The 24,429-nt window shown below is 39.6% G+C and overlaps 1 protein-coding gene across 1 annotated transcript in view; it reads right to left on the reverse strand.

The window, feature by feature from the left end:
• Positions 1-24,429, reverse strand: part of LPP (LIM domain containing preferred translocation partner in lipoma) — a 228,165-nt gene that overhangs the window by 81,308 nt on the left and 122,428 nt on the right. Inside the window, exon 5 of the mRNA XM_018576414.1 lies at positions 11,824-12,480. Within this exon, the coding sequence (XP_018431916.1) occupies positions 11,824-12,480 (657 nt within the window). The remainder of the gene's footprint in view (positions 1-11,823; positions 12,481-24,429) is intronic.

Below are 24,429 nucleotides of genomic sequence, written 5' to 3' on the forward strand. Positions count from 1 at the left end.
GTAGGTATCAAAGTGAACAAGTTATAATTGTATCCTCAGTGTTACTTCTAGGGGTGCCCAATACGTTCCCTTTGCATTGTAGCCGACTGATGACATGATCTCAGTCTAGGCGAAGTCACCTGCTTGAAACTGAAGGACTGCCTTTTAATTATGAATGGTACAGATTTTTTCTTTCCAAATAAACATGCTGCTGAACTTTAAAAAAAAAAAAAACTTATAATAGGCAGACCAAATGTTAAGCAATGCAAAATCCACTTCTGACATTTGCCAAATGTCCGAGATAATAAAATATAAAAAGTAAAATATAGGCGACATGTCTGCAGGGATTTTGGAGGTTGCAAAGCACCACTGTGGTTACCCATGTTACTTGAATGATTTGTACCTTTTTGTTGCTTTCAGCAGCTATGCTGTTGTTAAATCTAATTCCCTCTTCCAATACTTACTTCAAATCAGCGCTTTACATCTGTAATTTAATGATGATGGCCAATCTTCTTTCATTTCCGGACACAAACACAAAAGAGACCTCTTGTCTGAAATTATACAGAATACAATGCACTAATGTTTGCTATGCTGATGTCCCTCTCACCATCCTCTTCAGACAGGCTTTTTCTGGCCGCAGAACACATTGTACTTTACAGATAATTGACTTTGTAATATGATGTTGTTTATACAAAAACAGGTCAGACCGAATTCAGTAGCAGTTTCTCTAGCACACTCTTGTCTTAGGCATAGGCTTCAGCCTGGAACACATATGTATATACCGGACTAAAACTATCTATTCCTCCTTGGCCATAAGAATAATGCCCTATGTAAACTGTGGAAAAAAGGTCAGATTATTTATTCTGAAAAACATACAAAATTGAGAAACAGAAGATTATGTAATTATGGTTTACATACAGGAGACCAACACCATAGCTAAAGCACAGAAAAGACAGTCAATAAAAGTTTTTTTCAAATCTAAAAAAAACTATAAAAGTACACCTGCCATGAAGTTATTAATATGTGGCTGCCATTTTAGTATTATATTAGTTTCCTGACTTTTATACACCTGAGTCATAAACCAAGAACAAGCATGTAAGAAAAGAAAGTCTGAGAAAAGTCAGAATTCTCTATCTCAGTGCTGGGTCAGTGACTCAAAGCACTGAAACCAAAGCATCTTATGATATCATATGACAGCCAGGCAATTAACATTCATAAATGGAAGTGTCAGAAATTATAACTTCTCGTGACAAGTTAAGCATTTGTCAGGGCACAATGATACCCCTTTTGAAATGTCCTCCTGGGAACAATTACAGGTCTACACATCTATCAAGCCTCCATTGAGGTAGGCATTACATTATGTATAATATTTATGTTCTCAGTCTCTGGTTTACATCATGAAGTTTGTTACCCTGTAAATGGTATCTACACATGTGCAGAATATCATGCTCTGCCATACTACCACCCATTAATTAGGTCATCACAGTCCTACAACAGCCTTTAAAATGAATTGAAATCTATTGCTGTAGGAAACCTATGCTTGGAAAAATGCATAGGTTGTCATTATTGACCTTTCTGCTTGCCTAAATGCTAGTTGCCTGGTTGTCATGCCAATTTTATGACTTCAATACTTTGATCCACTGACATGGAACAAGCATGAAGATCAGGAGATGCGTCTTTGAGATGACTTCGCCGGCTGTATACTTGGTTCTAGGTCAGCAACTTAGAGTTTGGGAATGAGAGGATCAGCATTAGGCTGGGTTCACACTTGGGCGTTCGTAATATGTACGTTTGACGCCACGTGTTTTTACCGCAATTTTCGGTCAACGAAACGTGCGACAAACACGCGTTTACGAGGGCTATCCGGCTGTATCCTAATGAATACGCACGGAAATACACCCAAAAGAAGCCTCTGTACTTCTTTGGGCGCAGATAGTTTTTCGAGCTTTTTCCTACGTGCTGAAATACGCCCAGGTGGGAACCATGCCCATAGGAAATAATAGGATTTAACTTGCTGGGCGTTTTACAGCGCGTCGATCAGCGCTGTAAAACGCCCAGGTGTGAACCAGGCCTAAAAGCTAGACTAAAAGTATTTTCATAATAATGTCAGACGTATAAGCACCCATATCTCCTTAATTGAACGCACAGTAGAACACCTCTTAGTTGTACATTAGGGACTCCTTACTAAGAAAAAGGTGCACTAAAGAACACCCAGTTTTAGTTTTGCGTAATGCCGTTCCTCTACTTAGACAAGGTGGTGATCCTGTCTCAGGCAGTGGCCTCTAGTGACATACATGCTACATTTGAGCATTTCTTCTGAATTTCTAGCCAAACCAAACCGGGTAAGCCACACAGAAAGAAACTTGTGTGCATAAACACTTAGGCAGCAGTTCGAAACACGGTCTACAAAAATTAGATGAGAATTGTGCCTGGCAATTAAGATCCTACATAACATTTTCCTATAACTCTTCTACATATTTAGGATTCCTTTGAAAAAAATACTCTGTACATCACTAGTGATGAGCCGAACACCCCCGTGTTCGGTTCTAACTCGAACTTTCGAACACCATCCTTATACATCACCCCAAGCATGCTAAAGTAATATTATGGTTGGATTACACTTTTTTATACTTGTTTTTAGCGTACATCTTCAATGTGCCCTTTATTTGATGGGGAAACTCCTGACTATGCTAAAACAGTTCAATTGTGATATAGTGTAGTACAGGGCTCAAAATTTCAAGTCCTGAGCTACTAGCCAGGCCTTAAAAGTTACTCGCCACCAGTTGCCAGTAAGGAAGAAAGAAAAAGGGACTTACAGAGCTGGTATTCATGGGCCTCTTCTTTCTCCTGGTGGTGAGGGGGGGAGAGGGGGAATGGGGTGGAGGTCGGTGCAGAGATCCTCCATGTATCTTCTTTTCCCTGCTAACTTTCTGGATGGCCGGTCTCACCGTCTCTGCAGTCTTCCTCCCAGCCTGGCAGCTGAGGTGGGCGGAGGAAGCTGCAGAAGACAGCGGATGTCATTGAGGAGCGCCGCCGGCGGGACCAGAGATAGGACACTACCACCACAGCGATCGTTCCCTTGTGTTCTCTCTTCTCATCGGCCGCTCTGTAGCTACAGCGGCCGATGAGAACAGAAGCGAGCAATTGCCGCGGCGGTAGTGTCCCATCTCTGGTCCCGCCGGCGGCGCTCCTCGATGAGATTCCACTCGCCCTCCTGCAATTTTCACTCGCCAATTGCGAGGGGGCGAGTGGAAATTTTTAGGCCTAGTGTAGTATATCTTTCCCTTAACTAGAATAAGCACAACATTTACAAGAATAGAGATCATAAACCGTAGCTGAAAGTAACAGATGAAAACTGAGATAAAACCACTAAAATGCCCTGTTCAGCATGACTGCAGATCTGTTCTCTTCACTAGAAAACACATGATATTTAGGCACTGTGTGAAATGAAGGCAGGGTGACTGAATGGATACGGGATTCCTACACATAAAGGGATAAGCAAAACGTAGAGAAGATCTATTTTGGGATTAAAGAGAAAAAAAATGACCTGCTTACTCTAATCTTTTGCACACCTCCCTAGCAGTTCTGAGATGCTGGGAGTCTGAAGCCAAGTGATATATGCATGTGCATACAAAAAACTCGGAGGACAAGACAAGTCCAAAAAAAAGCTTTTTATTTCTCTGAGCTATGTGGTAAGCTACAACATGGAGAATTATTTTTTTCATTAAAAGGCAAAAACGATGCACGGAAACAATCTGATCTGTCACAAAACCACAGTAAAGTTATGTTTTTCATTCAGTGTAATTCATTATTTCTAGCGGAAGTGTTCTAAGTACTGGCACTGATCCAATAACCCTACAATAGCACTGTAGATTATTATTGAATTTTATAGTTTTTATAGTTGTAAAAATGTGTTATTCCATCCTCTTCTGGAGAAATAGTCTAGTATCCCCATGGATTGAAAAGCAAGGGCATACAGTATCCCCCACCGTGCTGATACCAGCCCATGTACCATGGCAATGGAAAGGTTACAAGTCTCTTCTGAACACTGAGGTGCAGGTAGGGGTGGATTTAAGAGCATCTGGGCAGCTACAGAACATACTTGAATGGACTTACAGACAGCTTCCTGCTTTTCACCCATGCCACCAGTGCACTAACTTTAAAAAACAGCACACATTTACTATAAAAGTCCAAATCCAGTGATAAATAAGAATAAGGAATAAACAGCCTAGCAATAGTTAAGAACTTCGGAAAAATTGTGCTTGTTTTTGTCTATGTTCAAAAATAAAGATATACTCACGCGATCCTCCGAGCCAGGTTGCTCTTAGATCGGTCCCTTCCACCTGTCTCCTCCTCCTCTGAAGCAATGGTATGTCGGCGTCCTCACATCATATACATAGTGTATTGGATGTGATGACTCACAGGACCTTAGACCGTTGCAGCAGAGGGGGGCGGGGTGAGGTGGAAAGGACCTTTGTAAGAACAAGTCGGCTCAAAGGATCGGGTGAGTATGTTTGTTGTTTTTGAACTTGGACAAAAATGAGCATTTAACCCTTGCATTGCGAGTGGCCCCACTGCAAGGCTTAGAAATATTTTTACCCGGAGTTCTGCTTTTAAAACAAAAAGCAGCTTTCACTGCAATACTCATCACCTCTCTGGTGCTGTACTCCAAACACTCACTACCCTCTTCTGCTGCTGCCACTGGTCTTGCAAGTTGAATAACGTCCAGTGTCATTCAACCCTGTGAGCCGAGATCAGCATGGACCCAGCCCCTTGGGGGTGTGTCATCATGTCAGTCCTGAATCCTTATGCGAGTACTGTTCTGTACAGGAGGAAGAATCACCTTCAACCAGAGGGAAGAGGAGAATGAGGCACAGAAAAGACTGCTTAAAAAAATGGTATGTGTACTAAAAAGTGTTAGAAAATGTGAGGGATGGGTTTGAAGACTGATTGTGAGCTTTGCGCTCAACCTGGAGTTGGACTTTTGTTGTTTTTCCTGAAGGCACACATCTGATTTTTGTATTGTGTCCAACTTAATTAAATGCGCATGGGTTAACACAAATGTGGTTCTTTCTGTTACAATGTAATCTACTGCTATTAAGTCAACAAGTGCAGCATCCTAGCATAGCATTTCACCCTCTCAGAATAAATGCTGTGCTACATATTGCCATGGTGAGTAGCAGGTTATAATTTTCAAATGCAGACACTTGCAATCACTGTGAAAAGTGCTGCTTAATAATTTAATCATATATAGCATGTGAATCATGGAACAGAGTGGAGAAACACAAAAGCAAAAGGAAAACATCTCTTTCAAACCCTGTTTTCCACAAGCACTCTCCTACACTGCCCAATATCGTTAAGCTGATTCTGTCCATTTGCAAAGATCCCCCCTCCCCCCCACCACCTATTTAGTTTATAAGTTTTGTATTAAGAATTTTAGAATATAACAAAAAAGGAACATATATGAGCACATTTAACATAATATAGAGAAAACTGTAAATGGCAACATTTACAGAAAGGAACATAAAGGAGGGAGAAGGAAAGGGAAAAGAAATCAGCCATCTCGTGCTTAGGTCATGTAACATAATACAAAAAAGGAAAACTAAAGTAGACGGGAAGACCATAGTAGGCAGTCTCGCATACCATTAAATACCAGCCATAATATTCAACCCCCCCTATTTATATACAGTACATCACAGGTCATGATGTCTCTGCCTTGTTAGAAATGTATAAATGATAGTATGTGCCGCAGTGCACTGTGGCAGTAAGTGTCCAGTATGAAAGGCTCAGGTTATTAAGAAACCCTCTATAGCTCTGCTGTCCAGCCTGCAGCACTTTGGTATTTGTTGTTCAGCCCTCGGACCCCAGTAGTCAGTTATGGGAGCATTGATATTTAAAGGAAATCCAACGGCAGTGATTTCTAGCAGTCTCTTATAGCAGACTCCGTCTGTGTCTCCACAGCTGTAGCATTTTCACAGTCTCTGACCACTTCCTATGGTATGTCCACAGACAATCTTCTGTAGTATTACATAGGGATGCACCGATAAAAGTATCGGTAACGATAACAAATATTAGGGCGAGTACTCGCCCAAATGCTCCAATACTTACGCCCGATACCGAAACTGCCACGAGGGAACATGGAGCCGGCTTCCCAGCATGGAGCTGGATTAACCGGTCAATCAGGAAGCTGGGTGGCAGTTATTGATCCCGCCTCCCAGCCTCCTGATTGGCCGGGAAGCCGACTCCATGCTCCCGGAGGTACCGGTATTCGTTATCAGCGAGTACGGAATGATAGATATCGGTACTCGATACCGAAAAACGGGTATCTGGGCATCCAGGTATTTGGTGATGTTAGGGGCTGCAACATTTGCATAATTTGTATATGCCCACACATTTTACACAAAATATAATTTACAAAGTCCACGTGACTTTTATGTTACAAAGTGGAAAGGTAAAGCTTAAAGCGTATCTAAACCCAAAAGCAAAAATGGAAAATATTGCAGTTTACAAACCCTTAAATGTGGTGACTGCATTAGTTTTCTTTCAGGTGTTTATTTTCTGTATTTTCACCAGGTGATCTGATCAGTAAATCTGTTATTTTTTTACTTCCTTAACCACTTCAAGACCAGGTGTTTAGACCCCCTTCCTGGCCAGGCCATTTTTTAGTGTTCAGCGCTGCAGTCCTTTGACTGACGTTTATTCCGTCATGCAACGCTGTACTGAAATGAATTAAAAAAAAAAAACTGTTGCTTTAACTTCTTAGAAAGTGTTAGCCGGAGTTCAGATTTTACTTGGTAGTCAAGTCCATCTAAATTCTCTTGTGAATCTTAAACTACCCTCTCCAGATGGTGACAATTGCTGTCCAAGGGTGGTGACGGTGCTTCTCCATGAAGTCGAGCCACCTTAAGAGAGACGTGCGCTACATACCAGATCACCAGGAGAAAATAAAGGAAAAAAAGATCCAACTAGGGATGCACAGATACTTTTCGAGTACCAGTGCAGATACTTGGCATTTTCATGAGAACTACCAGGGTTGCAGCGGTTGCGGCTGGGACCTGGCTCTGGCGCTCCACCACTGTCCTGAAATCATTAGTCTGTATTGTTTTAGAAAAACTGTCACATGACAATAAACAAAAATGTGTAAGTACTCGTACTTGTAAGTACTCGCAAAACTGGTATCTGTGCATCCCTTTATTTATAAAAACAAAATCGTACATTAAAACAGAGATGTACAAATCCCAGGAGCTCTGTGTGCTCCTCACAAATGACAGCTGCCTCCTAATTTTTCTCTAGTCTAGTCTTGGAGCTCAAGTATCGGTACATGTACTCGTACTTGTACCGAGTACTGTACTCGGTATCTGTGCAACCCTAGATCCAACAAAGAAAACGAATGCAGCAACCACATTTAAGGATTGATAAGATGCAACCTATTGTTTTTTTGTCTTGGGTTTAGACATGCTTTAAAGTCAACGTATGTTTTTCACTTTAGGGGAGCTTTATTCCCTTTTTGACACTACATTGTAACGCGTGCATGGGGAGAAAGAACTGTTTGTGTAAATTGTTAGTATATCATTGAGATAAGATTAGTCAGGTTGACAAAGGCACAAAATTAGCAACTTTTTCACCACAGGTTTGAGATTTTTTTAAAATTCAAACAACATTGAGTTAACAAACATGAACATTTGATGCTTGCACAGTGAATTCAAGTCTCATCCAGACTAACTAATGTCACTGTACAAGCAAAGCCAGCTCTTTCCCAGTAAACGTGACGAGAGGACAGCGGAGCCCAACGAGCAGCTTGCCGGCCGTTGTAATTACATGGCCAGCTGGGAGCTTTACATTCAAGCGATCGAGCATCTCGAGATGAGCGATCGCTTGTATTACCAGCAGCTGTCACTGCCTCTGTGACAGGTGATCAAAGAGAGATCAGTACACCATCTCCCTTTGATCTCCTCTCAGTCCCAGAATGCAGGAAGTGATGTATATTACATCACTTCCTGCATTCAGTGTCACTTTCCAGCTACAGAAGCTTCTCTGAGGGTCCCTAGATGACATTAAAAAATTTTTTTAAAGAAAAAATAAATGTTTTTAAGTCCTCCGCCCCCCACATACACATGGCGATATACGTCGGGTGCGCCTACGCGCGGAAACAATGATTGCGCCTATTGTGCCGCACATGTTACATATAACCGTGAACGTCGGAGTGAGAGCAATAGTTTTAGGGCCATTAATTACTGATAACACTAAACTGATGAGCGGTAAAAGCGTTTTAAGTGTCGCCTATGGCCAATTTTCAGTGTGGTCGTTTTTTTGTGGTTTTACGGGCGCACGCAATTTTAAGGCTTGACATGCTTGGTGTCTATTTACCCAACGTGACCCGTCTGTTATGTTTTACCAAAAATATGGGTAAGAATAGATGTTTTAGAACATAATTAAAACATTTTTTAATTCGAAATTCACTGTACTTTTTTTTTATTAAATAGTAAAAAATAACCCCCCAGCGGTGATTTTATATACCTCCAAAAGAAAGCTCTGTCTGTCCCCCAAAAATGTTAACATAAATTGCAAGGCTATGGTCCGGTCATGTTGACTGGTGAGACACCCTCAAATTTTTCAATACTGTACCTCAGACGTGGTGTCATGGAACCATAGTATTTACAATCGACAGGACTTTGCTTCCTCATGTCAGAGTTTCCAGCAAGGAGAACAGTGAGTAACACAGTAGTGATATCACAAAATTAATCTCCCGAGACTCAGTCACAGACTGCAGTACCTTACATTTACATTGAAGATTTAGAGCTATGGCTGTAAAGCATAGAAGTGGCTAGGCACCTTTACATATCAGGAGGGGCATTTATATTTTCCAGGAGGAATTTAGGACAAAAAAACAGGTAAATTTTTCAGGGCACTGCTTATAAACAAATAACATTTCTAAATGTTCCCTTTTTGACCTCATTCACAAGGATGCAGAGGCCATTCAGCGCCAAGATTGTGTCTATTTATGTACCCAGAAGGCGCCTAGGGGTCTCAGTTGTTTGCATACAGCTGCGGGTAGCAGTCTGTACAAATCAATTACAGATGCTGCAGCTGTACGTATTTACCCACACAACCAAGCAGCTCTGGATGCAGACAGTTTGCATCCAGGGCTACTTATCTGTCCTTGTAAGGATATAAACACGTGTACAGATGTGTTGCCGTCTGCACATGGATGTACTTAAACACCTGTAACTCCCACGTGCCTCCTGGCCACATAAACACACATTCATCAGGTTGTATGGGCCTCTGCACCCATGTAAATGTAGCCTAAAATAGCAAACCTTCACTAACACAAAAAACGATATCAAGAAGAAAACTGTCCGCTATAATAAATTAAAACATTCTGCTGAAAAAATCCAAAATTGACACCCTTCCATAAGATCCTAGCCTTGCAACTCCTGAATTGTTATCTGTGCACTACAATATTATATATGCTATTCTTTGTTGCTGTATTATATTACTCTTGTGCCTCATTCTGCAAAACATACAAGTTCTAAAGGGCAACATATTGCCATAAACGTCAATAAACAGATGACTCTTGTTATTCCATATCTCATAAGACACAGGTTTTTTGGTTCATATAGGAGTTGAGATAAAGAGTCTCTAGTCTTATACTAAATTGCTGGCGAAAAGACGGCTGCTTATATGTGTTAACAAGTAAATCTGCTCCACAATCTGTTGCGTTTCCTAGTCTGTGCTGTAGATTATCCAACATTTAACCTAATCAAGATGTTCTTTCCTAGCATTACTGCACATTCACAGGCAGCTTTGCACAATTAGTTGTCTTGGCTTCAAGTTCTCTTAAACATTCTGAGCTGTTTTCATCAAGGTTTGTCCCCAGCATAGGGAACAGCAATAAGATCATGGACATGGGAGCTTAGCTCTATTTAAAAGTTAGCCAGCAACTGAAACACGATTTTCATCCCCTTGGTAGAAATGCTCAGTTTGGGCCTTGCATGCCAGCATTCTTCCTTAATTTTATGTCAGCTGCTGGGAATGGCTTTTATTCTGCTGTAAGCTATTTACCATGGAAGATATTTAACCCACATAATGAGTTCCTGAGAATAGCTTACATCAGTGTAACTTTCCAAGCACATATAATATTCTCTCCTGGTAGTTTGAAGGAACAGTTGGAATACACTGCGGATGTTTCACTGACATTTTTCTCATAATTGGTGTTATGCAGCACAAGTGTTTGAGAGCTTTTCTTCTAAAGAGACCCTGTTATGCCTCTAAATGAATAAAAATGCCACTTCCCTGCTATAGAAGAGGTAGTATATGTGTGTCTCCTATGTTCCCATTGTTCCAGCGCTGCAGCCTCTGACAGTCTCTTAGGCATTAAACACTTTCGGGAGTGTCAGATGCCTATGTCCCCCTGCATCATGCTGTGGTTCCTTTCTCTGAGCTTTATGTCATTGCTGAGTCCTGTATAAAGTGCTGTGTAATATAAATGTTATAGATTGCAAGAAAAATATTAAGCGATAAAAAATATTGTCTAAACACAAGAGCAAGGTGTATCCTTAATTAAATCTTGGTGTTCTTTGTCTCTTCTGGATCTGTGCACAATTTTAGCTAGGGATGCACAGATACCAGTGCAGATACTTGGCATTTTCACGAGAACTACCAGGTTTGCAGTGGTTGTAGTGGTGACTGGGCCCTGGTGCTCCACCACTGTCCTGAAATCATTAGTCTGTAATGTTTTCGAAAAACTGTCACATGACACTAGCAATAATTGTATTTGTGAATTTGTGAGTACTTGGACAAGTATTGGTACTTGTTCTGGAAAAAGTGGTATTGGTGCATTCCTAAATATATATATATACACAAATCATACATTATAACAGGGATGCACAAATCCCAGGAACCCTGTAGCCAATGCTCCTTAATGACAGCTGCCTCCTAACTTTTGAGTTTTTCTCTAGTCTAGTCTTGGAGCTGGAAAAGTATCAGAGCTTGTATGCACAGTATCTGTGCATCCCTAATTTTAGCATCAAACAATTTGTGACTCTGTTCAGGAGTTTTCTGTAATAAAGACTGGTCACTATCTTTATGTCTTCTTGTGCAGGGCGGCCAAGTTTGTGCCTGCCCAATGCAGTTTTCTGCTGTACTTTTGATTCACATCATTAAACTACCAGTACCTTCCGATCCAAAAAAAATTGAGGAATAAGAATATTGTCTGTTTGAGAAGTGTGAAAAAATACCTTTTAATCCTTCCAGAAAACTAGTAAGCTGAAAACTTAATGTGCTCTCTGCCTCTGCTCCCCTGTTATCAGTTAGCATTGTTCAAAGCTCACGCTGTGGAGTACGGAAAACCTCCCCTATGTTATGGATATTAGAAAGGAGCAGGTGCCCTGTAGTTCGAACACATGTTCCGTCCTAGAGTGACAACACTGCTCCTCCATAGATACAATACAGTGAGCAAGCATGGTCAACCTAGAATGGAAAGCATGTTACTGGCAGGATCACCAGTTAAAGAATAGAGAAACATTGCCCTAACATTACAGAGAATATATACCGTTGTTACTTTTATAGTTTTGCCTTTTTGAGGAAAAAGGCAAAAAGAAAATGGCAAAAAAATTATTAGAAAACCTTGATAGCATAAACGTGGCTGAGCCTGGTTAAAAAAAAAAAGACCCATTTAGTCTTTAGTAGAGAATAAACAACAACTTCAGTCTGAATCTGTATACACAGTTCTTCAAATCGCTAACATAATTCTGCATTAATTATTTTTGGTTACCTTGTACTAGAATGCAACAATAGAGTGGCAGCTTTCCAACTACCACCATGAATGGTTTTTAATTTCCTTACCTTTGCTTGAGGTGGTTGTGGTGGTGGTGGTGGAACATATGGTTGATCAGTGATATAAGTCTTCTTACTGTTAGCAGATGGATATGCTCCAGCAGGTTGCTGGCCTACAGCAGGCGTTAGAGCATAAGCAGGTTCTGGTTTCCATCCACCTTGGTGGACATAGGCAACCTCAGAATTGTTTCTTCCACCGTAGGTCTGTGCTGGTGCATAGTAGGGATCTTGATACTTGATCTGGTTGCCCTGGGAATAGCCATAGCCTGGGTCTACATAACGTACAGGTTGAGGTGGAATATATTCAGGTTCACGAGGGGGTGCAGATTTTTGTGGAGCGTAGTACTGATTTGGGGCAACATTATAAGGCTGTCCTGGTTGAGGACCAGGTGGAACGTACTGAGGGCTAGGTTGAGCAGACTTAACATTGTATGTTGGTCGGTTAGGAGTGGAAGCAGTGGCATAAGGGGCAGGAACAGGCTGAGACCTTTGGGTTCCAGGTGACCCAGCAGGAGCTGGCTGGGATGTAGACTGAGGTTGTGGTTTGGCTGCAGACTTCTTGGTTGCAGTCAGTGGAGGTTGGTTTGGAATAATCATTCGCTTATGGCCTGTTACGGGAGTTCCTGAGGAAGGATGAGTTAATGTCCCAGTTGTGGATCCGGAACCCTATAATTAATAAAAAAACAAAAAACATTGTATTATGTTACTGGAGATTGTGTATATACATATATTTTTATTTAATTTAGTTTGCTTTATCACAGAGAAAAAAACAAAAACATCTTTACTACATGGTAGTAGTAAAGGAAGCGAATCACTGGAAAAAATATATTTACAGCACCAGTGACAAGTGGAGCAAAGTCACAAAAGATTAGCAATTATTCAGCAAAAATTAGTAGGAGAAAAAGAAGAGTGTGAACGTCCCACTTCCAGGTATGCATCTGCTCTGTCAGTATTGGGTACACTTAGCCTTTTTGGTATAATGCATACTCTTTACCATTTCAACTGAGCTGGGGGCAACTGTATAGTAAAACAGTCAAATTAGGTTTGGAAAATGGCAGTCTTCACTATAATTGTTTACTGTAAGCTACAATACTGAAGTCTATTAATTCTCTGACAGAACTTTAGTGTAAGTGTTTGTCCATTTCAGTCATACTCTATCTAAATAAAAGATTTATAATGGCAGCACTTATTACTACTTCTATATTTTGTACCATGCAACTAGCACCGAAAAATGCTGTTCAGACCTAATAGCACAGACAGACTATTCTGAAATAGTAAATGTTGCCGAATGCAGCCATGTAGCCAGAACATAATGAGCTTTGCCACGTGCAAGCTTTGCCACAGTGAAGTAAATAGACATAATATCCCAGCCTTCACCTTGATAATCAACAGAGTTTGCATAGCCATTTCAATTTCATGAAGTCACACTGATGGCACACTGAAATCAGCTGTTAGACAGAACTATCAAACGGGGGCAGTTGCTAGTAGCAACTAATCAGGTCAAGACATGTCAAATAAAACAGAGAATTTGACTGTTATATACTTCAGTTTAGTTTCAGGTTTCATAAACTAAAGCCACGTCTACAATTATTATTTATTACATTACAGAAATACAGGAAAATAATAAACAATGTTGTCAAGAAAAAGGACACATACAGTAGTAGGCACAGTGTTAAACCATTATCATATAATAAACCAAAACATCAAAAAAATTGTAAAAAAATGTGCTGTGCTGTCTAAGGTAAAACAACTCATTGTTAATCAAATGTAACAGAAAGAAAGGAGATCTTCATTTTTAGGAGATACATCAGACAAAACAGCTCAAACGCAAAAAAATATTGAACATTAACAATAAATACATAAAAACCTAAATTCATATAACCACAAGCGTAACCATCAAATATTGCAACACCCCATGTAAAATTGTAAGCTAGAAAAACATGTACGGCTCCACGATACTGCATTATATATGATGTATATAAAAGGGATCCCTTTATAGCGATTGTATCTCTGAGTCCAAAAAGGCTCAATTCCAAAAAGGCTTTACATTGAAAAGCATGTAAGAATAAGCTGGATAGACATCACGGTCTTCTCATATGTTCTATAGACTGGAATAAAAAGCTAACTTGTATCAAGTCTAATGAGAGCACCAAATAGGCCTGAGAGTCTAAAAACATAATAATGGAATAAGTTCACAAACGACAATACAGAACAATCAACACGTTTCAAGGGACTCCAAGACCTCTGCCCTTCTTCAGGACTATTTTTTGGTCTCAAAAGAAGTTGAAAAAAAAAATCAAATGGGGTTCCTTACAGGACAATGCTGCCAACCTGTAGACCAAGTCTAATCTAAGTGTGGGAATCAAACATGGGGGGGAGGGCAACCCTATTGACTGCAAGTATGAATCAGTGAATAGCAAGCGGATGTTGAAAAAACAGACAAGGCCAACAACAAACGCCTTACACTAGTGAAAATAAGCCTTCCACATGCGATGATAATTCTTGCAGGAAGTAGATTTATAAGTTTTAAACATTGTCAGGATAACGGAGTCTCAACAGTCAAGCTGTCAAAGCCAGAAACCAAAAAGCAGGGTGGAAGATCGGTCCTTGAGATAACAGATCTGGCTGAAACCAAGGAGCGTTGACTAACAAATGAATGAGGATGGCATATGACACTCTGGCCAATCAGGAGCTACAGGAATGACTGAGATGACCTCGCTTTCAATCCTTCAAAGTAGACGAGGTAGTAGCTTCAACAGAGGGAAGGCATAGATTTGGACATACTAATCCTATGGTGCTAACAGGGCATCTACCGCACATCCCATAGGATCCGGTGTCCTCGAAATAAACATGTCCAGTTTCTTGGTGAGCGAAGATGCTAATATATTCACATACAGCGTTCCCCAATGCAGACATATGTCCCAGGACAGCTCCGGATGCAGGCCATTCTCCCAGGTCCAGGCGTTGTCTGCTAAAAAAAATCTGCCTGCCAGTTCTCCACTCAGAGAATGTGCACTGCTGAGATCCCTGAAAAATAAAGCTCCTCCCACGACAAAAGAGATTCTACCTCCATCGCTGCTGCAACACTTCTCGTACCCTCCTGATAAACAAATGTGACAACTGTGGCTTTTATCAATTGACTGAGCCTGTACCGGATGGCCAGAAGTTGGGTCCAGTGAAGAAACACAGATAAGTCACCTGCAACTTCAGGATGTTGATCAGAACTCGGTCCTAACCCAGAAGGGTGGCATCCATCATGACAATCTTCCAGCATAAAGGGAGAAAGAACTTCAACAGTGCTGAGGACATAAGCCACTACAACAGTGTAATTTTGGTTTGAGGATGTAACCGTAGTGTGTCTTGTCCAAAGACTAGCCTTGTTCTAAGCTGTGATGATGTTCCACTGTAAAGTTCTGGAGTAGAATAGAGCAAATTGAACTGCTTCAAAAGGTGGATACCCTCAATCCCAACAATTACTTGCAGCCCGAAGGGAAGACCAACATCAGGATTGAAGTTAAAAACATGACTCTGCAGTTGGGTTAACTTCCCCTGGGATAGGAAGACCTTGACTTGAATATGGACTAGGAATATATCCAGGAGAAGGCCCAAGGTCTTTAAGTAATGTGCCAGGATCAGAGATGATTTCATAAAGTTCAGGATCCATCCAAACTTTTCCTGGTTAAAATCTAACTTTGTTGAGACACACCTCTGAACTGAATTTATTTGCACACCTATTGATTGGAATGCTGGTAAGTGTTAGAAAGTCCTGCAAATAAATAGACTATACTATCCACAATTAATTTTCGAAAACAAAGAAAGGCAAGGCTGTGATGCTAACATGACAAAGCAATTCTACAGGTATATGTAAAATGACAGTGGGAGAATGATAACTTTATATGTAGAATTGGAAACCATGAGCCTTGACAAAATTCATACAAAAGTCAGACAATATGAATATGTGCATGCAGACATTTTTATCCAGTTGTAAAAAAAAAACAAAAAAACACACACTGAAAAAAAATGAAGGCTAATTCATAGCAATGTCCATTTATCTGCAGTTATTGTTTTACATCAACTTTGCTGGATTCACCTGAGATGTAACCCCATTAAAGTGACACTAAACTCAGGAAATAAATCTTAAAAATGCATTCAAGTACCTTAACTATTCACAAAAATTTATTTTGTGTGTCACTGAGCTGTAGATCCTCAAATCATCTCTGAATTGGTGCTGACACTGTCCTTCCTTCTGGAGGGTGACTACTTTTGTTCCCCATGGTCCCTGTGTGTGGTGTAAAGTAGCCACCACTCCAAGCTCACTTCTGTGATAGACCACAATCTCACATTTAGTTTACTAATTTGTATTGAGATTGTAGTCCATCATGGGAGCGAGTTTTGGAGCACTCTCCAGAAGGAAGGACAGTGTCAGCATGAATTCACAGATGATTTGTGGATCTACAGCCAAGTGATACACAAATCAGATACATTTTTGTTAATAGGTAATGTACTTGAATGCATTTTTAGGATTTAACTCCTGAGTTTAGTGTAACTTTAACTGTTGTGTGGTTTTCAATGTGCACAATTCTATAAATTAATTTCAAACATTTCATAAAAAAATCAGGTCACAGTTTGCCTAAAAAGAGAATTTCTCTACATTTTCTAAAAAAATGGGCATTTGATATTTTTACATGACATAATGTAAACAGGAGAGGTCTGACTGCTCTGGGAAAGCTTTAACATCTGGTCAGTGCAGACATTATTAGTGAGGCATGACAGACCCGTGTCTTGATCCTGCAGAATGCACTGAGCTGGAGTGATGTTGCTACAGCAACGAGGCGTGCTACATTAAGCTGTATCTTACTGCAGATGTTCTCAACTTATTAGACATGTTTTACATGTTCACATAATGTGAAAGTGCTACTTTAACTATGAACAGAGTTATAGAAAGAAAATTTCTACACTAATTAAAAAGTAGAAGATTACTTTATCTGTTGAAGTCACTAAACACAAGCAAATATCTACTTTCTAGCCAATAATGAACAGACACAGAATAGATCGACAACCTCACAAACTATGTACAGTATCTGCTATCTATAATTTTAATAAATGTCCCATGATCAATCTGCTGCATTGTTAATGTGGCGTACATTTTCATGTACAATAATATGTTAAAGTAGGACAAGACAATTATTTTGTTTTTAAGGCTGAACTCCAAGCATATATATAAAAAATACCAGTTTTGTATTCAGTTATATATTCTTAATTTGAGGGAGGGTTAGAAGACATCAGGTTTGTTTTGAAGTTCACCTGTACGTTTGATGACAAAAGTATTGCGTTTCTTGACATTATTGCTTGTAAAGACAAAACAGGGCTGCTATACACAAAGGTTACATAGAAAGGAGACTGCAGATAATTATATTCTAATGGCATCAAACGGTCATCCACAACACATAGTGAGAAACATTCCCTATGGACAATATTTAGGAATAAAAATGAACTGTACATGAATGAAGGATTTCGAAAAGGAAGCTCAGAAGTTAAGACAAAAACTGTGAGCAAAGGGCCATAAAGACAAACTATTGATACAGGCCTATAAACGGGTCAAATACAATGTACAACAACATCAAAGACGGGACAGAGGTAGTGACAGTAATTTAGAACCCCTGAGATTTATTACTACATATTGTGCACAACAAAAGCATGTAGTAAACTTTTGTGGAGACATTGGAATCTACTTAGAGAGGATGAGTCAATTGCGAAAAATATCCCTGAATACCCTAGAATTACCTTTAGAAGATCTAAATCCCTAAAGGATCTGCTCACCCAGAGTGAAGATGTCCCATGCAAAAGGAAAAAGTGTTGTAAATATATGGGTACCTGTCCATGCCAAAAGTGTGATTTTTGTTAGCTTTTGAAAGTGGGATGGTCTCTAACACTTCCTACGGCTAAAGATTTTTCACCAGTACACTTTGATATTTGCGAAACGGAGGGTATTGTATATATTTTGTCTTGCCCATGTGGGATGTACTATGTGGACAAGACAAAAAGAGCATTCAAGAGACGCATCTCGGACCACATATGCGATATTAAATCATGCAACCTTAGTTCACCAGTTGCAAGGCATTTTGTTTTCAAACATGATGGAGCACTGAACAATTTGAAATTCAAAATGTTGGAGAGGGTGCATAAGAACAAAAGGAGGAGGTGATTACGACCAATTGATTTTGCAGAAAGAGTGCAAATAGATGCACCTCCTCAAGGCATATGAATGTCCCAAGATTAATGAAGCAATAAACACTAGTTGTTTTTTTATGGAAAAAAATATATCATCTTTTTTGTTCTCGCAACTGTTGCTGCTTAATATATAAGAATTTGATATAGGAATATGTTGGGTGTGATCTAGGGAATTAAGCATTTAATTAACATTGGATTATATGCATCTACTGGTTAAGTACGCAAAATAGGTTTAAGTTAGAAGTTGGTAATAAATTGGGTATTTTGAGGTTTATGTAAAGCTGAGGGGAAAGTGGCTGTTTCCTGTATGATTGGTCTCCCAGGGGTTCAAGTTATATTAAATATAGGGAGGAAGTGTAATTTATACTGTTTGTACAATTAAATAATATGTACTGTCAGGCTTGATGATAGAGTGTGCCCCGCCCCTAGAGACTATGTTGTGGTAACGCATATGCGTTCCATATACAGGATGCGGAAATAGGGAGATCAAACCTTAAATTAGATAATTCCCGCCACACTGTCGCCACACTGATTGAATGACTTTTGGGACCATGAAATACAGCTTATATTTGAGTATTGGACAGTTGACCCATCTGTGCAGTTTTTTTGTAGAGTATGCATACATGCTTTTAAGGTGGGGGTTGTTTTTTTGGTTTTGCAGGTTCTATATATATTTATGTGGTTATGGGTATTTAAGGATAAAGAGCTATTTATTGATATTTGGATATATCTGTCGGTATATGGTTTTTAAAGAATAAGAGTAGACTCACTGATGTTTAGCTTTAAGTGAGAACAAATGTTTCGTCTGATATCCAGATTTGTTTTGTTGTCTGTGTTCCCATTGGGAGCATTTGCTTTACCTTCTATACCAGTTAAAGTGGCCACCAACGGAGGAGTTCTCTCCAATAGGTACCCATGCAGCAATAAAAACACTTATTTCCAACAAAGCGAAGAAGGGTTTGCTAGATTTTTATTGATATCTGCATTCCTGTTGTGAAGATATCCCTCACTTTCACCTACAGAATTCACCAGGGCAACAAATGAGGGAAAATCTCTGAAAAAGGAGCACAGACAGCAATAAAAAACTGACCGAGACGCTAAGCATTTTTCACTAGGGATGCACGGATGCCAAGTACAGTACTCAGGACAAGGACAAGTAACGATACTTTTCAAGCTCCAAGACTAGACTAAAGAAAAATTCAAAAGTTAGGAGGCAGCTGTCATTTGTAAGGAGCACACGGAGCTCCCGGGATTTGTACATCTCTGTTTTAATGTATGTTTTTTTTTTAATAAATATAAATAAAGTGATGCACCGATACCAGTTTTGCAAGTACAAGTACTGATACTTGCCCAAGTACTTACAAGTACGGATACATTTTAGTTTATCGTCATGTGACAGTTTTTCTAAAACAATATCAACTAATGATTTCAGGACAGTGGTGGAGCGCCAGAGCCGGGTCCCAGCTGCAACCCTGGTAGGTCTCATGAAAATGCCAAGTATTGGCATTGGTACTCCAAAAGTATCGGTGCATCCCTATTTATCACCCTTTCAAAAACTAAAAAAAAGAAAAAAACCCAAAACAATTGTGTTTAATCATACACTTAATCATTAAACTGGAAGATTAGATATAACTATATTCAAACATGATTTTAAATGCATTAACACATCTTGATATAAATATTTACATTAAAGTGGTACTTTTATGATTTTGGGTCCGCCATATTTTAAATGTATAAGAATTAAAAAATATTTCAATATACATACATGCTTTGATAAACAAATAATCTGTATCAGTTTATTTGGTTTTACTCAAACTTGACAGTGCTTAAATCTTAAAGTGGACTCAATTACAACAAAATAATTGCTCGAGAAAAACAGATATTACATAAGGAAAGAACAGTTCTGACACTTTGTCACTTTGCTGCAACGAACGAACAAAACGAAATTGCGTACAGACAAATTCCGAAACATATTGACTTTCGGACGCGAATCCCGTTGGCCATTTTTGTTTTTTTCTTTCCTTTAACTATATAACTATCAATTGAAAGGAAATCTCTAAGGAAACAGACAGCCATAAAACTTTTCTGTAAGTGTGGGGAAGGCTTCGAACCCCTGTCATTTAAAAAAAACAAAATTCCCTTTCACTACCACTCTGCCAAAAAGCGATTCAACATGGATACAGACAGCGATAAAAAAAACAAAAAACCTGACACTCTACAATAAAGAAAAGGTTATGGCTGGAGTTCCATTCCCAGTCTAACATTTAAGGTTGATGGCACATGTAAAAGAAGTACCACCTAACACCATGTGGTTCTCTGTTGGGGGACACTTGACAGTTGTGAGCAACTGTGGCGCTGACTGATCAATTGGGACTAGTGCAGGTCCCGGCTACATTAACGGTCACTTTTTTACAAAACTTGTAAAGAGTCACTGGTTAATATAGGCCGTTATTATTGTTCCTTATATAGGCTTACAGATTAATTCAGTAACCAGGGGCTCTAAACCCTCTCATCCCAATTCTATATCGTCACTTTACACCACTAATTACTGCTTGGCATCAAGTAATACACCATCTCAAATCTGAACCACGTGTGTTCCAGTGTATATGGTTCACTTTGATGAAACTACTGATAAAAATGGTGATAACTGCAGTGGTATCACTATTTAAACTTTACACATATTAAGGCCAGGCAAATACTGGAAGTTACTAGGCTAAGTGGCTGTCGCCTGGACTGTATTTGCTTTGTGACACACTGTTCTACCAGTCCATATTTATCCTTGTCAAACAGTGAATGAAAGATGGCTGGAGGAAAGTTACAGTACAGTATGTTCCACAGCAGGTTGCAGCCTACTGAGGATTTAATGTATAACGAGACCCAGAGACAGAAATCAATAGTGTCGAGTGTGCTGATGTCAAATGCAGAAATGTCACTAGAGGGAAAGCAAAGATGACCGAGAGTTATGGGAACATAATACAGTACAGGGAATAGTATGACAAGCTGCCCTGAAATAGGATGTAACAGTGTGACTTGTCAAAGACTTTTCATGTCCTTGACATGTAACAAACACGTACAAAAGGCCTGCATCCTCTACAGGCAAGTAAGATCAGTATAAAGAGTCAAAGGCAATCTAGATATGGCTTATAATACAAACAGAAGGCTAATTATAAAGCCAGTGTGAGCTATAGATAATACAACCCTAAAATATTAATTGTTGCACAGATGCTGTTGTAACTGTAATGAATACAAGGGACCTGTCAAGAAAGAAATATGAACTACCAACGCTGACTTTTTCTTTTAACCTCCCTGGCGGTCTGATTAGGTCAGTATTTTTTTCTTCTATTTTTCACTTTTGAATCTCCTGCCGGTTCCGCCCCCCTGCGACGTCGGCGCTCGCAGGGAAGGGACCCGGAAAAGACAGATGCCGGCAGCGGCCGGGGACACAGCGGGGCTTGTAGGGAGAAGGTAAGTGACATTACCGTTTAATCCCGAGTGTGGCTCGGGGTTACCGCTCTTGGTACTGAAAATTAACCCTGAGCCACACTCGGGAATACTGCCAGGGAGGTTAAAGAAGAACTTTACCCACACCTTTAAAAATTACTGTTTGTTATGTGATTAGATGCAGCACTAAGAACTTGAGGAAAGCTGAATTAAGTTTTACTTGCTTAGAAGAAGATTGCACGTATAAATGCAGAATTGTGATGGAAAAGCTTAGAAAGAAAAAAAAACTTCCTGTGTATCATAGATATGCATGCATGCACGTAGAGACTAACATTGCACTACAGCGCCATTTACAGCTCAAAAGACATATTTGCTGTTGTATTTCCAACAATGATTACAAATACAGCTTAAGAAATGTTTAGGTATGGCAATCTAGTCAGATACTCCTAGATAGCTTCTTTTGGCCTTTTAACTAAGGGCAGATTACCCCCTTCCCGTCTGGCCATTGTAATTAAATGGGCAGACGGGACATGCTTGAATGCTGGTGGAAGTTTTAAAACATCTGCTCCCGCTGATGCGCGCCGCCAGTTTAAATCTGCCCACATTTGATACAGCCAGCGATGGCTGTTTACATACAAGTGTTTAGGCGGGGTGATTAAATACCACCAAATGGAAGCTTCATCTGTCCTAAAAAAAAATGACAGAAAAATGGCCTGGACAGGAAGGGGGCTTAACGCCCCGGTCTTCAAGTGGTTACTATATCTTATTGTACTTCCTGGAATTCTGGCACATGTGACTAGGACATGTGACAGGCACATCATCTCAGAGGAGGAAAATACCTTTACCTGGGATCTTGTGAAATTACAGATGAGATTTCCCAGCAATGCACTGCTAATGTAATCTTTCCAGGATGCAATGCTTGGGCACAGATTACATCACTAATGCCCAAGAGGACCAGGAAGTGGAAAAACAGTAATTGTAAGTAAAAGCAAAATATGTTTAACTAGTGAATGTAAGATGATTTCATATCACCATGCACACATACAGTATGCTGATGTGATTTGTATTGAAAGGGGGTAAAGGTCTGATTTAGGTTTAGTTCTACTTCTGCAGTCAGTTTTGAAGAAAAAAAAACAAAAAACACTATATGTTTGTTATGTGTTCCTATTCAGACTGCATTCCAAAAATAATAAAAAAAAAAATATTTCTTATCATTAAGGCCCTATTCACATGAGGCGTTCTTGGATTCTTGCGTTAGGAACTTACGGATTCCGACCTCTGGCTGAAGGAGTACAAACAAACTCCTGCTGCTATAGCCAAGAGTCTGTTTACAGTTCCCTGCTGCCACATATGTAGTGCTTTTGTCTGGGCAAAGGAAAGGGTTAAAGTTACTGAAAATTCCAGTGTTTATCCAGCTATGATTTTCTGCTTCTTGAAAAAAAAAAAAAATTTATATCTTTTCTCTGCAAAATTTAAAATAAAATTGTTTGTTGGCATAATTACTCACAATCCTTACTCCCTGCTGTTGTAAATAGCTTTGTACCTCTACTAGAGTTCATACCCAAAATTGGCCAAAGGCAACGCTTTAAAAGATTTTCCCGCTCGTCAGTTTAATGCCAACAGTGATTAATGGTCCTAAACATTGACGTTCATGGTAATATGTAACATGTGCAGCGCAATCCTCATTTGCACATGTTTGTGCGTGTATGTGGGGGCAGGAAACTTTTACAAAAAAAACGGTTTTGTTTTTTTATATGCGACTAATTTTTTTCACTTAACTTCATTGCTATCACATAGGGAGTGAACATGCTTAATTTATTTGTCTTTGAACTTAGAGCTGACTTGCCAAAAAGCTCCAGTTTTGTCTCATCTGTCTAGAAGACATTCTTGGAGAAGCATTGTGACTTGCCAATATACATTTCCGCAAATTTCAGTCTGGCTTGTTTATGTTTCTCTTTCAACAGTGGTGTCCTCCTGGGTATTCTTCCTTAGAGTCTGCTGTCACTTTAAAAAGTGATGGATAGTACAATTAGACACTGATGTACCCTGACCCTGGAGTTTAGCTTGTAGTTTGGGAAGTTTTCCTTTGCTCTTTGTCTACCATTTGCACATTTCTTCTGTTCAATCTGGAGTTGATTTTCCTCTTGCATTCATGTCCAGGTGGGCTTCACTTCCAAAGACCTTAACCTTCTTAGTAATATTTGCAACTTGCAAAAATATCAAGTTGTTTAGAGATTATCTTATATCTTTTACCTTCGACATGATGGACTACATTTTTCTTTCTGATCACATTAGGCCCGGTTCACACCTGGGCGTTTTATAGCGTGTTTGTACGCTTTGCAAAACGCTCAAACACCGAAATCCCATTGTTTCCTATGGGTATGGTTCACACCTGGGCGTATTTCAGGCCGCATGAACGTGCTACAAAACGACCAATGCCCAAAGAAGTACAGGAGCTTCTTTGGGGCGTATTTGCCGTGCGTATCCATTGGGATACAGCCAAGGTAGCCCTCAGAAATGCGCGTTTGTTGCGCATTTTTTTACCGCGAATCGCTGTAAAAACACACGGCACGAAACGCACGATAAACGCGCATATTCGATACGCCTAGGTGTGAACCAAGCCTTAGACAACTCTCTACTTTGTTTTTACTGGTCCGTGCAGAATGACTACTTTTCTGCATTTAAACAGACTGACTGGCTAAAAGATTGAAGATATGTGTGATACCGATTCCAGAAAACAGTTAGTTTGAAATATCACTATGATCCAATTATTTAAAATTGTTTCTAGGAGTGCCAACATTTCTGTCCAGGCCATTTAGAATATCTTTATAGAATATGCCTATTTATCTGGCACAAACTTTATCATTACCTAAAGTATTTTTAAAATAAAATCAAAAACATTTTATATACTGCACATGTATGTGGTGGCCGTCATAAGCTGGC

The sequence above is a fragment of the Nanorana parkeri genome, unplaced genomic scaffold (genome assembly GCF_000935625.1).
Source record: "Nanorana parkeri isolate BGI_ZX_2015 unplaced genomic scaffold, ASM93562v1 scaffold66, whole genome shotgun sequence".
Classification (NCBI taxonomy): domain Eukaryota; kingdom Metazoa; phylum Chordata; class Amphibia; order Anura; family Dicroglossidae; genus Nanorana; species Nanorana parkeri.